Source organism: Macaca thibetana, chromosome 10, assembly GCF_024542745.1.
Source record: "Macaca thibetana thibetana isolate TM-01 chromosome 10, ASM2454274v1, whole genome shotgun sequence".
NCBI classification, from domain to species: Eukaryota; Metazoa; Chordata; class Mammalia; order Primates; family Cercopithecidae; genus Macaca; species Macaca thibetana.
The window spans coordinates 71,802,477-71,815,954 of NC_065587.1; the positions used below are offsets into that span (position 1 = coordinate 71,802,477).

A 13,478-nucleotide genomic window follows, 5' to 3' on the forward strand; every position below is an offset into this window, starting at 1 on the left:
CCTCTCTTCCACCTACTCAGGGGCTGGAAGGGCAACTGGAGAGCCAGCCACTGCAAGTGAGGACAGAGAATGGCCACAGGCAGAGTCACAGGGTAGACCTTTGCACCTTGGGAGATTTGGAGACTGGTGCTGCCTGGGCCCCTTTGCCCCCACCGAACCACAGGGGTACCATGGCCCTGACCAGCGTTCAGAGGGCCATCAAGTCAATGTCACAGGAAGGGGAAGAGACATGTGCCCGCGGACCCTGTGGTCATGGAGGGGGTGGAAGGTCCCTGGAGGGCAGCAGGGCCACAGCAAGGCTCTGGGATCCTGAGTCTTCTCCGTCTGTGGACCTAAACTCTGCATGTTTACAGCTGTTCTGTGCCTGGGTCCAGGCTCTAGTGAGAAATACACTGCCTACAGAGCCAGGTGACAGCAAAAGAAATTTTATTCCCATTTTCTAGGGGACAGAAACAGAGCTGCTTAGCATGTTTCTGGCAAGGGTAGTGAAAAGACCACTTCCTTTTGGGGGAAGTCTTTCAAATAAGAAAAACGAATGCAACTCCTGGGCATGGCTCCACCTGTATCTAGGACAGGGTCTGCCATTCCAGGGGCTCCCAGGCTGGGTTTTCCACCAGACCAGTCTTGGGGGCAGGAGCCTGTTAGAAATGCAGATCCCCAGGGCCCTGCAGGCGGTCTGGGCAGTACCTCCAACACAGCTGTTTAAGGGGAGGCAGTCTGGCCCTCATCTGGGAGCGCTGTGCTGACGCTGACTGCACGCTAGGGCTCTTGGGGTTGGGTGGACAGGATTTCTCCCAGAGAGATGGGTTCCCAGCAGCCAGAGTACACTGTGGGTGTCAAGATGCTGGTGGGAAGTAGGCTGTTCCCTGAGACCATGACAGGTGGAAGGTGGGAATCACCAGCCCCCACACTCACGAAGAAATGCTTTTGCTACATGCTGGGGCTTTTTTCTTTTTTTGAGAAGGAGTCTCACTCTGTCATCCACGCTGGAGTGCAGTGGCACCATCTCAGCTCACTGCAACCTCTGCCTCCTGGGTTCAAGCGATTCTCGTGCCTCAGCCCCCCGAGCAGCTGGGATTACAGGCACACACCACCATGCCCAGCTAATTTTTGTATTTTTAGTAGAGATGGGGTTTTGCCATGTTGGCCAGGCTGGTCTCGAACTCCTGACCTCAAGTGATCCACCCACCTTGGCCTCCCAAAGTGCTGGGATTATAGGCATGAGCCACCGTGCCCAGCCATGCTGGGGCTTTTCTAAGAACACAAGCACACCAGAGGGTAAGGCAAGATTCTGGAGAGGCACAAACCCAGAAAGCCAGGGGCACACAGGAGCCTTGCCAGCCAGGGCGGCACAGGCCATTCATGCAGACCCTCAAATCTCATGTGAGGGCTGCATCAAGGCCAGTGCCAATGGGAAGCAGAGGGGAGCATGTGACCACCTCTCTGAAGCCATCTTTGTGGACAAGTGATGTAGGAACTAAAAAAAAAATGCAGGCTTGTCTAGGTAAAGTGGCTCATACCTGCAATCTCAGCACTTTGGGAGGATCGCTTGAGCCCACGAGTTTGAGACCAGTCTGGACAACATAGCAAGACCCTGTCTCTACAAAAAATAAGAAAATTAGCTGGGCATGGTGGTACATGCCTATAGTTCCTGCTACCTGAGGCTGAGGTGGGAGGATTCCTTAAGCCCAGGAGTTCAAGGCTGCAATGAGTTATGATTGCACCACTGCCCTCAAGCTTGGGCAACAGAGACTGAACCTGTCTCAATTGAAAAAAAAAAAAAAAAAAAAAGCAACCTAACCCCAAACCCAGATCTCTAAAGTCTTGGGTGTGGACTAGAGCCCTGGACAGCCTAAAGGAAAAGAAAGTGCAGTGCAGCCACGGCCTGTTCACAGGACCTGCGGCTAAGCTCAAGGGTAAAATACAGCTTGACAAAGCATCCCTAGGCAGCTCCTTCCCAAACGTGCTTAGAAGGGAACAGGGAAAGGCGGGTATGTTTTCTCACTGAGGTTCTTCTAGTGGCTGGAATCTGGTAAGAGTACCAAGTCGTAGGGATATGGATATATTTTCCCTTTGGGACTCCATAAAGTTAAATGTTGGGCTGAAAAAAGGATGCAGCCTATAAACAAGTATTTTTCCTGAAACCGGCCGAACACAGAAACGCTGAGCTCCCCCTCAGGGAGCGGTTTCAGGAGCCAGCTGAGCATGGCTGGCACTGGCCAGAGGGAGCCATTCACCCTCCCACCACGTATGCCCACCTGCAAACCTGGGTTCTGAGTCCCCACGCAGGGGACAGATCTGAAAATTCCAGTTTGTGTCCGTTCAGGCCGTCGACAGGAATGACAGCCTGGCGGGCTGCAGTGACTGCACACAGCTACCCTGTGAGCTCCACTTGTGTAGGTGTAGGTGGGTGACAGGAGTGTGACGACACAGATGGGCAGTCCACCAGGAGGAAGGCCACAGCAGACGTCAACCATCGCTTTATTAAGGCTGCCAGTTGGGGGGCTGAGTCATGCATTCCACAGATACCCCCACTGCCCCCAAGGTCCACTTTTGGTGACCCTGAAGGCAGAGACTCCTGAGATCTCGGCCACAATCTAGGGTGAGCCACCCACAGTGCCCTGCTGGATAGGGGGGTATGCGAACTGCATAGGGGGCCCTCAGCAGGCATCTTCCTGCCTAGGGTGGGGCTGGCTCCAGCAGGCCCTGGGCTCAGGCAGGGGGAGTGGCGGGAAGGCAGGGACATCCCCCCGCCCTCCAGCCTATGGCTTTGTTGCCCTATTGCCACCAGCGCAGAAGCAGTGTGCTACACTGTGAGGTGATGAAGAAGAGCCCCGGGAGGGAGCAGGCAGCTCTGTGCCTGGGGCCTGGCCAGACCTCAGGGGTGCGGTGGCCCTGCTCCTGTTCCCCCTCAGCTCCTCCCAGCGATGGGTCTCCTCCAGTGGAGGCCAGTCACTCAGAAGTGGACCCGCAGCACGTCCTGGCTAGCAACCAGCCGCTGGCAGGCTGTGCACGTCATGGGCAGGGAGCGTTGCTTCTCACCCAGGCAGGGTCGGCACAGGAGGTGGCCACAAGGCAGCTGGTACACCGGCTCCTTTTTGAAGTAGGGAGAAAACACTCTTTTGCAGGAGGCACACTCGGGGCCTGGGATGCTCCCAGGCTGCTCTGGTAAATCAGGAAGGAAAACAGGCCAGGGTTAGGAAAGCTGCTCCGTGGTCCACGCTACTCTGAGAGGCAGAGCCTTCCCACCGTGCAGCTGCAGCATCTGGCTTCATCCCTCCCAAGCCCACCCCAGGCTGATCAGGGAGGGGAGTGGAAGCGGGAGAGGGAGCCCAGGAACTTGGGAGGCCTCTTCTCTATCATCTTTGACCAAATCTCAGTGCCTCTACAAATGCTTGAGAAGAGTTGGCTTCTGAGGGCAGCAGGCAGTCTGCTGGTCTCCTAGCAAGGTATACTTTCCACCGCAATAGGTGGCCAAGGCTGGAGCAAGGCACGGCTCACTCTGACAAGATAAACTTCAAGAAATGTGAGAGGCGACAAGAGAAGGAAAACGCAGGCCAGTGGGGTGGCTCACGCCCGTAATCCCAGCATTTTGGGAGGTTGAGGCAGGACGATCACTTGAAGCCAGTAGTTCGAGACCAGCCTGGGCAACATAGTGAGATCCTGTCTCTACAAAAAAGAAAAAAAAAAAAAACAAAAAAAAAACAAAAGGAAAAGCAGCACGTAGTCCAGTGTACCAAGGATGGGGAAGTGTGAGAAGGGAGGTCAGCAGAGACAGGGCTGAGGGCTGCAGCGCACCTGCCACTGGGACCTGGCTCCTGCTCCCTTCAGCCCTGCAGCCTGCCGACCCCTCACTGCTACTGGCAGCCCTGCTCCTGACTCCTCAATCCCGCTCCTGTGCTGCTCTGGCCCTCTGGGAAGGCTCTCCCTCCTTCCGCAACTCCTGCAGGGTATCCTTGAATGAGGGTCACAGTGAGCAGCTCTGGCCATGCCCTACCAGGCTGCACCCATGGCTCTTCCTTCCCTCGTGGTCCCTCTGGAGAGTGACAGGGGATGGGCTTGCCTGTCTTCCTTGCGGTCCATGTCTCCATTCCTAGCCACTACTCTCTGGAGGACCCCAAAGGAACCTCAAACCAATTTGCTTCAGAAATGTTTCTTAAACCCCCTTCTCTCTGTCCATTTCATCACCATAATCCAGGCCGCTCAATGCATCTCTTCCTAACTTATTCACTCTGCTCCAGGCTTGTCCTCTCAATCTGTCCTGAAAGCTGCCTCCAATGACCCACCTATGTAACTTGACCACCCCATGCCTCTGCTTTCTACCTTTTAGGGGCTTCCCATCTTTTGGGACAGTCAAGACTCCCTGCACGGCCCACCCAGCCTCCTCACCTCTCTTCACACCAGTCTCAACTTTTGGAGTCCAGCAGCTTCCAATCACTTCTCTGCACACTCTGCGCTGCTGGCACCCTCACTTTGTGCTTGCTGTTCTCTTTGCCTAGAATGTCCTTATCTGGAGACCTCGCTCAGACTACACTCATTCCAGGAAGCCACCCCAGACTGCCCCTTTCCTGTGCTTTCAGAGCCCACTAGCCCTTCTCAGCCTCCAAGGTAGGATGCCTGCTTCCTCCCCAGGCTTTGCAGGCCCTGAGGGTCAGGACTATGTCCATGTTTCTCATCTGGCCTCAGGACCTGGCACAGCACCTCACAGGGCAAGTGCTCCATCCACATGTGATGAATGGACCTGACATCGACACTCAGGCACCAGGCACCAAAGAAGGGAGGGCAGGGGTGCCCTACACAGGGGAGCAGGAACTGAAGTGTTCCTGCCTCCACATCCCTGAGAACTGTAGCCAGGAAAGAGTGGCCTGGCTGTGGGTGTTTTCTTTGGGCCAAACATTAAGCAACATAAAAGTACCGGGTACCTTTCCTATGCACACAAGCCAAGAATTCCCCCAGTGAGTGGAAAGTTGAACCTCTACAGGGAAAGGAAGGAGGGAGAGAGAAGCAAGGGAGGAATGAAGGTGGGGAGAGCGGGGAAAGAAGGGAGGGGAGGAAGTAGGAGGAAAGAGCTGACTGCTTTTCAGTGGTGCCCCTTTCATACAGGCTCTGCTAGAGGCTTCAGAGACCTGCCTGACCCACAGTGCATGATGAGAATTTATTTTTCATCAGAGTTTTAAAAACCACACCTGCCCCAACACCACAGAAGCATGCGAGGGCCCCAATTCCCCCCAGCACCGACCAGAAGTCCCATTAAAAGGTCTCAGAGGCCCAGAGCCCCAGGGGCAGTTTCAGTGACAGGAAAAAAAAATCATCAATGAAAAGACAATTATTGTGCCCTGGGCAGACTGGAAACCTAAGTATATAACTGCAAACTGAGGTGATTAAGTGAGAGGATAAAAAAGAGGACTTGCTTTGAACAGGGTGGGCTAACATGGCCTCCTGTAGGAAGAGCTGTGAGAATAAAAAGGAGCCAGCCACGAAGAATGAAAGGAGAGCAAGCACAAAGAACAGACTATCCATTAAAGAAAAAGACAGTGGTCAGGCACAGTGGCTCGCGCCTGTAATCCCAGCATTTTGGGAGGCCGAGGCGGGTGGATCACCTGAGGTCAGGAGTTCGAGACCAGCCTGACCAACATGGTTAAACCCCGTCTCTACTAAAAATACAAAAATTAGCCAGGCATGCTGGTGGGCGCCTGTAGTCCCAGCTACTTAGGAGGCTGAGACAGGAGAATTGCTTGAACCAGGGAGGAAGAGGTTGCAGTGAGCCGAGATCATGCCACCGTACTCCAGCCTGGGCGACAGAGTAAGACTCTGTCTCAAAAAAGAAAGAAAGAAAAGAAAAGAAAAGAAAAGAAAAGAGAGAAAGAAAGAAAGAAAGAAAGAAAGAAAGAAAGAAAGAAAGAAAGAAAGAAAGAAAGAAAGAAAGAAAGAAAGAAAAGAAAGAAAAAAAAGAAAGAAAAGAAAGAAAAGAAAGAAAAGAAGGAAAGAAGGAAGGAAGGAAGGAAGGAAGGAAGGAAAGAAAGAAAGAAAGAAAGAAAGAAAGAAAGAAAGAAAGAAAGAAAGAAAAGAAAAGAAAAGAAAAGAAAAGAAAAGAAAAGAAAAAGACATAGTGAGGCTGGGGGCGGTGGCTCATACCTGTAATCCCAGCACTTTGGGAAGCTGAGGCAAGTGGAACACCTGAGGTCAGGAGTTTGAGACCAGCCTGGCCAATATGGCAAAGCACTGTCTTTACTAAATATACAAAAAAAAAAAAAAAAAAAAACACTAGCTGGGCTTGGTGGTGTATGCCTATAATCCCAGCTACTAGTGGGGGCTGAGACAGGAGGATTGCTTGAACCCAGGAGGTGGAGGTGGAGGTTGCAGTGAGCCGAGATTGCACCATTGTACTCTAGCCCGGGCAACGGAGTGAAACAGAGCAAGACTCTGTCTCAAAAAAAAAAAAAAAGACACAGTGAGAGTGGGCTTCAGATAAGACTGCAGAGGAGGAGACATGGGGCCTCCAGCAGGCAGGACCTCAGAGGGAGCAGGAATTGAGGTTTTATCCTAAGTTCAGGGGATGCCATGGAAGGATTTGAAGGAGTGGAACACAGTGATGGGCTGACATGATAAAAAGATCCGACTGCTATGAGGATGACGAGCCACAGTGAGGCAAGGATGGGGGATACCAGCAGGAGCTACTGCAGGAGTCTGGGGTGAGGCAGCGGGAGCTGCGGCCAGGGCAGGGGCCAAGGAAGGAGAGTAGGGGACTAACCTGAGGTCTACCTTGGGGGAGGATGGATAGGACCTGATAATGAACAGAATATCAGGATGGGGACACTGAAGGAAATGGAGAATGACTTCTGTGTTAGAAGCTTCACTACAAGACAGAAGATGCTGCCCTTACCCAGGTGGGACGAAGGGGACAGTGAGGGGGAAAAGCTCTGGAGGGCAGATGTGAGCAGTGCAGAGTCTGAATGTTTCCTTGAGAGAGGATGCTGGGGCCAGGCACGATGGCTCACGCCTGTATTCCCAGCACTCTGGGAGGCCGAGGCGGGTGGATCACCTGAGGTCAGGAGTTCGAAACCAGCCTGGCCAACATGGTGAAACCCCATCTCTACTAAAAATACAAAAATTAGCTAGGCGTGGTGGTGGGCCCCTGTAATTCCAGCTACTTGGGAGGCTGAGGCAGGACAATCACTTGAACCCAGGAGGCGGAAGCTGCAGTAAGCTGAAATTGCGCCATTGCACTCCAGGCTGGACAACAGGAGCAAGACTCCATCTTAAAAAAAGAAAAAAGAGAGAGGATGCTGAGTGCTGTCAGGGTGGCAGGATTAGTTCCAGGGAGAGGCAGAAGCTACAGAGAAACATGGGCAGTCGCCAGAGACGTGGGTTCTCACTTGGGTAACAGAGAGTATTGAGATTAGAGTCCAGAGCCAGAGCTGGTGGAGAAAGCAATTGGCAATGGAAACTGAAGAGGGACCACCGAAGATAGGAGAAAAGCAGCAAAACAGCCTAAAAGCCAAAAGAGAAGGCGTTGCATGGGCTCCATCTCATAAAAAATGCCTCGTGCTGCAATCAGTTTCTCTTGCTTTGTATCCTAATAGATTCTGGCATACAGTAGGGGCCAAGGTTCATTTTAGGCAAAATTGGCCCATAAGCTGCCACTGCTCTTTCTAAGACACTGATGGAAGTGTTAATCTGAAGGGATGAGGACAACAAACCCAACCAAAGCTCTCTTTACATTTACATAAAGTGCCCTGGATGTCAGATTGGAGACAGACTAGATGAGAAAAAATAACAAAAAAGGCCAGGCGCGGTGGCTCACTCCTGTATCCCAGAGCTTTGCGAGGCTGAGGAGGGCGAATCACAAGGTCAGGAGCTCGAGACCAGCCTGGACAACATGGTGAAATCCCGTCTCTACTAAAAATACAAAAAATTAGCCAGGGTGGTGGGCGCCTGTAATCCCAGTTACTCAGGAGGCTGAGGCAGCAGAATAGCTTGAATCCAGGAGGCGGAGGTTGCAGTGAGCTGAGACTGTGCCACTCCATCCTGGGCAACAGAGCAAGACGCAGCCTCAATAAATAAATAAATAAATAACAACAAAAAAAAGAGAAACAAAAATCCTCAGGAGAAAATAACATTAGATCTCACAAGGAAACACAGCAGAGGGTGGCCAAGCCCTATATCCACAGAATTACTAAGGATTGACTAAAGAAAGCTTTTCTTGTGAGGAGTTTAAGTTCATAGGCAGCCCCTCAACTACCCCTGGAAAAGGCAGGAGAACAGGTTCTCTCCCAGGCTGAGTGTTGGAACTGAAAGGGGAGGCTGGCCAGGCAGGTCCACAGAGCCCCCAGGGACTTGGCCCAGCATTCAGACACAGAAAACAGACCACCCATTCCAAGGCTCCAAGGAGATGGCGGGGCCCATGTTACCCGAGCCGGTGCCAGGCCTCCAGGAAGTGCTGCTCCCTCTTGTGCCAAGGTGCTGGAGCTGTCCCCTGGTCAGCCGTGCCGTGAAGGAGGGCATGGAGCCAAGGGTGGATGCCAAGGCAATTTCCAAGCTTTGTGACAGCTTCTGCTCGTGGGACAGTGGACCTGTCGAGAGATGCGCACAGCACAACATCCAGAGACAGGCTCCGCAAAAGAGAACAGCCCCAAGTCCTTCGAGGGCTATAAAAACGGCACCTCCAATCTCACACATCAATGTAATGAAACTCCATTCTAATGTCTACTGGCAGACTATAACAGAACACCGGGAGGTGAAGCCCTAGGAATCCTGGCAGTTCCTGCCCATCCCACCCGCTTCAGGCTTTTCTTCTCCCGGAGAAACTGCTAGGCAGGCATGAGCCACCTCGTGGCTCAACTGCAGAACTGCACCCTCCTTTTTTTTTTTTTTTTTTTTTTTTTTGAGACGGAGTCTTGGTCTGTCGCCCAGGCTGAGGAGTACAGGGGTGCCATCTCAGCTCACTGCAACCTTCGCCTTCTGGGTTCAAGCGATCCCTCTGTCTCAGTCTCCCAAGCAGCTTGGACTACAGGCATGCGCCACCATGCCTGGCTAATGTTTTGTATTTTAGTAGAGATGGAGTTTCACCACGTTGGCCAGATCTGACCTCGTGATCCACCTGCCTCGGCCTCCCAAAGTGCTGGGATTACAGGCATGAGCCACGGTGCCCAGCCTCCTTTCTAAAGGCCTCCTTGCTGGCCAAGAAAATAACTGGGGCAAGCAAATGCCAGCTTTGGACTCCTGCTCCCTGGCCCCCATTCCCTCCCCAGCGGCCTTAGTCTTCTCTTTCCCTAACTCCACCCTTCTGGGGACCCCACCACCCCCCAGGGGGGTTCATCTGCATTTTCTAGGTGTTCATGTCCTCTCTTCCCTGTTAAGTAAAACAAAGCAGTTATTACCGAATAGAACTAAGACCCCACGTTGACCACGCCACAATTTAGGGAACCTTCAGTGTAGGATCAATAGAAAGCTAAGCCATGGAATGAGGGTGAAGGCCAAAGGGATAGGGGGACAGCTGCCCAAGAAAAGCCCCAGGGACCTGCCTGGCAGCAAAATTTGCAATGCTGTCCCAAAGAGGGGAATGGAACCTTCTGTCCACTGTTAGCAGGACACAGGACATCAGTTTAGGGCCTTGAAGGAGCCCTAGTCAGCGTGGTCCTAAGTCACCAAGTCTGTCAAGGCCAACAGGACTGAGGCCTCCACAAACTGACATTGATGCCTAAGGACGTTTTTCCTTGTTCCACCCCACTGCATCTCAGATGCTTCCAGGAGTTTCTGAAGGTTGTGTTAACTAGAATTTACTCTTAAAACCAAAGACACAGAAATAAACATTAAGCATACTATTTGCATAGTCTTTTAGAAGAACATAGGAAACTAAAAGAATGATCAACTCTAAATAGAATAATTTCCATAAGGAAAAAGAAAAGGCTGCCAGGCCAGGCACAGTGGCTCACACCTGTAATCCCAGCACTTTGGGAGGCTGAGACAGGCAGATCACCTGAGGTCAGGAGTTCAAGACCAGCCTGGTCAACATGGCCAAATCCTGTCTCTACTGAAAATACAAAAATTAGTGGTGCATGCCTGTAATCCCAGCTACTCAGGAAGCTGAGGCAGGAGAATCGCTTGAACTCAGGAGGCAGAGGTTGCAGTGAGCCAAGATCACACCACTGCACTCCAGCCTGGGTGACAGAGTGAGACTCCATCTCAAAAAAAAAAAAAAAAAGGAAGGAAAGGAAGGGAAAGGAAAGGAAGAAAGAAAGAGAAAGAAAGAAAAGAAAGAGAAAGAAAGAAAGAAAGGAAAAGAGAAAGAGACAAAAGAAAGAAAAAGAAAGAAGAAAGAAAGAAGAGAGAGAGAGAAAGAAAGAAAGAAAGAAAGAAAGAAAGAAAGAAAGAAAGAAAGAAAGAAAGAAAGAAAGAGAAAGAAAGAAAAGGTGTCAAAGAGCTACCCTCCACAAGCACCAGGCACTGACAATCACAGGGACTTCTACTAGACAGGCAGAGTGGGTACTCCAATACTATTCAATTGTTCCAGAGCACAGAAAAGAAAAAATTCTAAATTTAACAAAAAAATACATTGATAACACCTGACCAAAGATGGCACACGCACACACACAACTACAGTCCAACTTCACTAATGAATACAAAAATCCTAACACTAGCAAACAGAACCATTAAAAACTATTAACAGGGGCCAGGCACTGTAGCTCATGCCTATAATCCCAGCATTTTGGGAGGCCAAGGCAGGTGGATTGCCTGAGCTCAGGAGTTCATGACCAGCCTGGGCAACATGGTGAAACACTGTCTCTAATAAAATACAAAAAATTAGCTGGGCGTGGCAGCGTGTGCCTGTAGTCCCAGCTACTAGGGAGGCAGAGGCAGGAGAATTGCTAGAATCCAGGAGGCAGAGGTTGCAGTGAGCTGAGATTGCACAAGTGTACTCCAGCCTGGGTGACAGAGTGAGACTCCGTCACTACCAAAACAAACAAACAAAAAAATTAACAGGGCTGGGCATGGTGGCTTACGCCTGTGAGCCACCAGCACTTTGGAAGGCTGAGGCAGGCAGATCACCTGAGGTCAGGAGTTCGAGACCAGCCTGGCCAACATGGCAAAACCCCATCCCTACTAAAAAATACAAAAAAATTGGCCAGGTTAGGGGGCTCACGCCTGTAATTCCAGCACTTTGGGAGGCCAAGGTGAGCGGATCACCTGAGGTCAGGAGTTCGAGACCAGCCTGGCCAACATGGTGAAACCCTATATCTACTACAAATACAAAAATCAGCCAGGCATGGTGGCAAGCGCTTGTAATCCCAGCTACTCGGGAGGCTGGGGCAGGAGAATCACTTGAATCCGGTAGGCGGAGGTTGCAGTGAGCCGAGATTGTGACACTGCACTCCAGCCTGGGCAACAGAGTGAGACTCCATCTCCAAAAAAAAAAAAAAAATTAGTCGGGTATGGTGCTATGCACCTGTAGTCTTAGCTACTCAGGAGGCTGAGGCAGGAGAATCACTTAAATCCCAGCAGCTCACTTAAACAGTGAGCAGAGATTGCATCACTGCTGCATTCCAGCCTAGGCGACAGAGAGACTGTCTCCAAAAAAACAAACAAAACAAAAAAGAAACCATTAACACGCCAGGCATTATGGCTCATGCCTGTAATCCCAGCACTTTGGGAGGCTGAGGCAGACGGATCGCTTGAGATCAGGAGTTCCATGGCCAACATGGCGAAACCCCGTCTCTACTAAAAATACAAAACACTAGCCAGGTGTGGTGACAGGTGCATGTAATCCCAGTTACTTGGGAGGGTCAGGCGGCAGAATCGCTTGAACCTGGGAGGCAGAGGTTGCAGTGAGCCGAGATCACACCACTGCACTCCAACCTGGGTGACAGAGCGAGACTCTGTCTCAAAACAAAAACAAAAACAAAACAAAACAAAAAAAACAACCATTAACATGAAAAGATTCATGACCAAATGGAGTTTACGAATGTAAGAATGGTGCAGTATTAGAAAACCTATTACGTATTTTACTACAGTAAAAGATCTGAGGGGCCAGGCGCGGTGGCTCATGCCTGTAATCCCAGCACTTTGGGAGGCCGAGGTGAGTGGGTGTCCTGAGGTCAGGAGTTTGAGACCAGCCTAGCCAACATGGCAAACCCCCGTCTCTACTAAAAATACAAAAAACAATTAGCTGGGCGTGGTGGCAGATGCCTGTAGTCCCAGCTACTCGGGAGGCTGAGGCAGGAGAATGGTGTGAACCTGGGAGGCGGAGCTTGCAGTGAGCTGAGACTGGGCCACTGCACTCAAGCCTGGGTGACAGAGCGAGACTCTGTCTCAAAAAAAAAAACAAAAACAAACAAACAAAAAAACTAGCCGGGTGTAGTGACAGGCACCTGTAATCCCAGCTACTTGGGAGACTGAGGCAGGAGGATAGCTTGAACCTAGGAGGCAGAGGTTGCAGTGAGGTGAGAGCATACCACTGCACTCCAACCTGGGTGACAAGAGCGAGACTCCGTCTCAAAACAAAAACAAAAACAAAACAAAACAGAAAACTATTAACATTAAAAGATTCATGACCAAATGGAGTTTACTCTACAAATGTAAGAATGGTGCACTATTAGAAAACCTATTAACATATTTTATTACATTAAAAGATCTGAGGGGCCAGGCGCAGAGGCTCAAGCCTGTAATCCCAGAACTTTGGAAGGCTGAGGTGGGTGGGTCACCTGAGGTCAGGCGTTCGAGACCAGCCTGGCCAACATAGCGAAACCCCATCTCTACTAAAAATACAAAATTAGCCGGTATGGTGACGCATGCCTGTTATCCCAGCTACTCAGGAGGCTGAGGTGGGAGAATAGCCTGAGCCCGAGAGGCAGAGGTTGCAGTGAGCTGAGATTGCGCCACTGCACTGCAGCCTAGGCAACAAGAGCGAAACTCTGTCTCAAAATAATAATAATAATAATAATAACATAATTTCCACTGATACTGAAAAGCATGAAACAAAGTTTGATTCCCCAATCCTGGATAAAAATACTCAATAAAATAGGAATCAGTGGTAGAAGAGGGTTTCTGAAATGTCTCCAGGTAAACCCTACCTCCTGCTATTCATGTTCTTGGGTATCCTCTCCCCTTGAGTGGGCTGGACTTAGAGACTTGCTTCTAACAAACAGAACACAGTGATCCATTTCTCCACCAGGCAGGAAGGACACTGGTGTTGAGGCTGACATACCTATCAAGGACAACCACTACCGTGGCTTCCGGTGCTTTGACGAAACCTCAGATGAGCGGCCCTCTGGCCAGGTGTCTGAGGTTTCATATTGTTGGTGCATTCGTTGTGTTCCTGGGGGTTGCAGCTAAGTTTGCTGCAGCTGAAAGAAGAAAGAAGGCACAGGCAGATCTCTTTTTTTTTTTTTTTTTTTTTTTTTTTTTTTTTGAGATGGAGTCTCGCTCTGTCGCCCAGGCTGGAGTGCAGTGGTACAATCTCAGCTCACTGCAACCTCCAC

General features: G+C 50.7%; 3 protein-coding genes across 5 annotated transcripts in view; 1 reads left to right on the forward strand and 2 right to left on the reverse strand.

Moving 5' to 3' along the window:
• Positions 1-13,478, reverse strand: part of FASTKD5 (FAST kinase domains 5) — a 488,950-nt gene that overhangs the window by 432,613 nt on the left and 42,859 nt on the right. The gene's annotated exons all lie outside the window — the stretch shown is intronic.
• The window catches only part of ITPA (inosine triphosphatase), a 182,923-nt gene that overhangs the window by 56,532 nt on the left and 112,913 nt on the right, over positions 1-13,478 (forward strand). The window lies entirely within an intron of this gene.
• The window catches only part of UBOX5 (U-box domain containing 5), a 53,882-nt gene continuing 42,866 nt past the window's right edge, over positions 2,463-13,478 (reverse strand). Inside the window, exons 4-5 of one of the 3 annotated variants that reach the window (XM_050745682.1) lie at positions 8,412-8,573; positions 2,463-3,165 (exon numbers count right to left, since the gene is read on the reverse strand). In XM_050745682.1, the coding sequence (XP_050601639.1) occupies positions 2,957-3,165; positions 8,412-8,573 (371 nt within the window). In that variant the 3' untranslated portion in view covers positions 2,463-2,956. Of the gene's footprint in view, positions 3,166-6,287; positions 7,259-8,411; positions 8,574-13,478 lie in introns of those variants that run through there. The other 2 variants (XM_050745683.1, XM_050745684.1) reach the window with 2 other exon arrangements.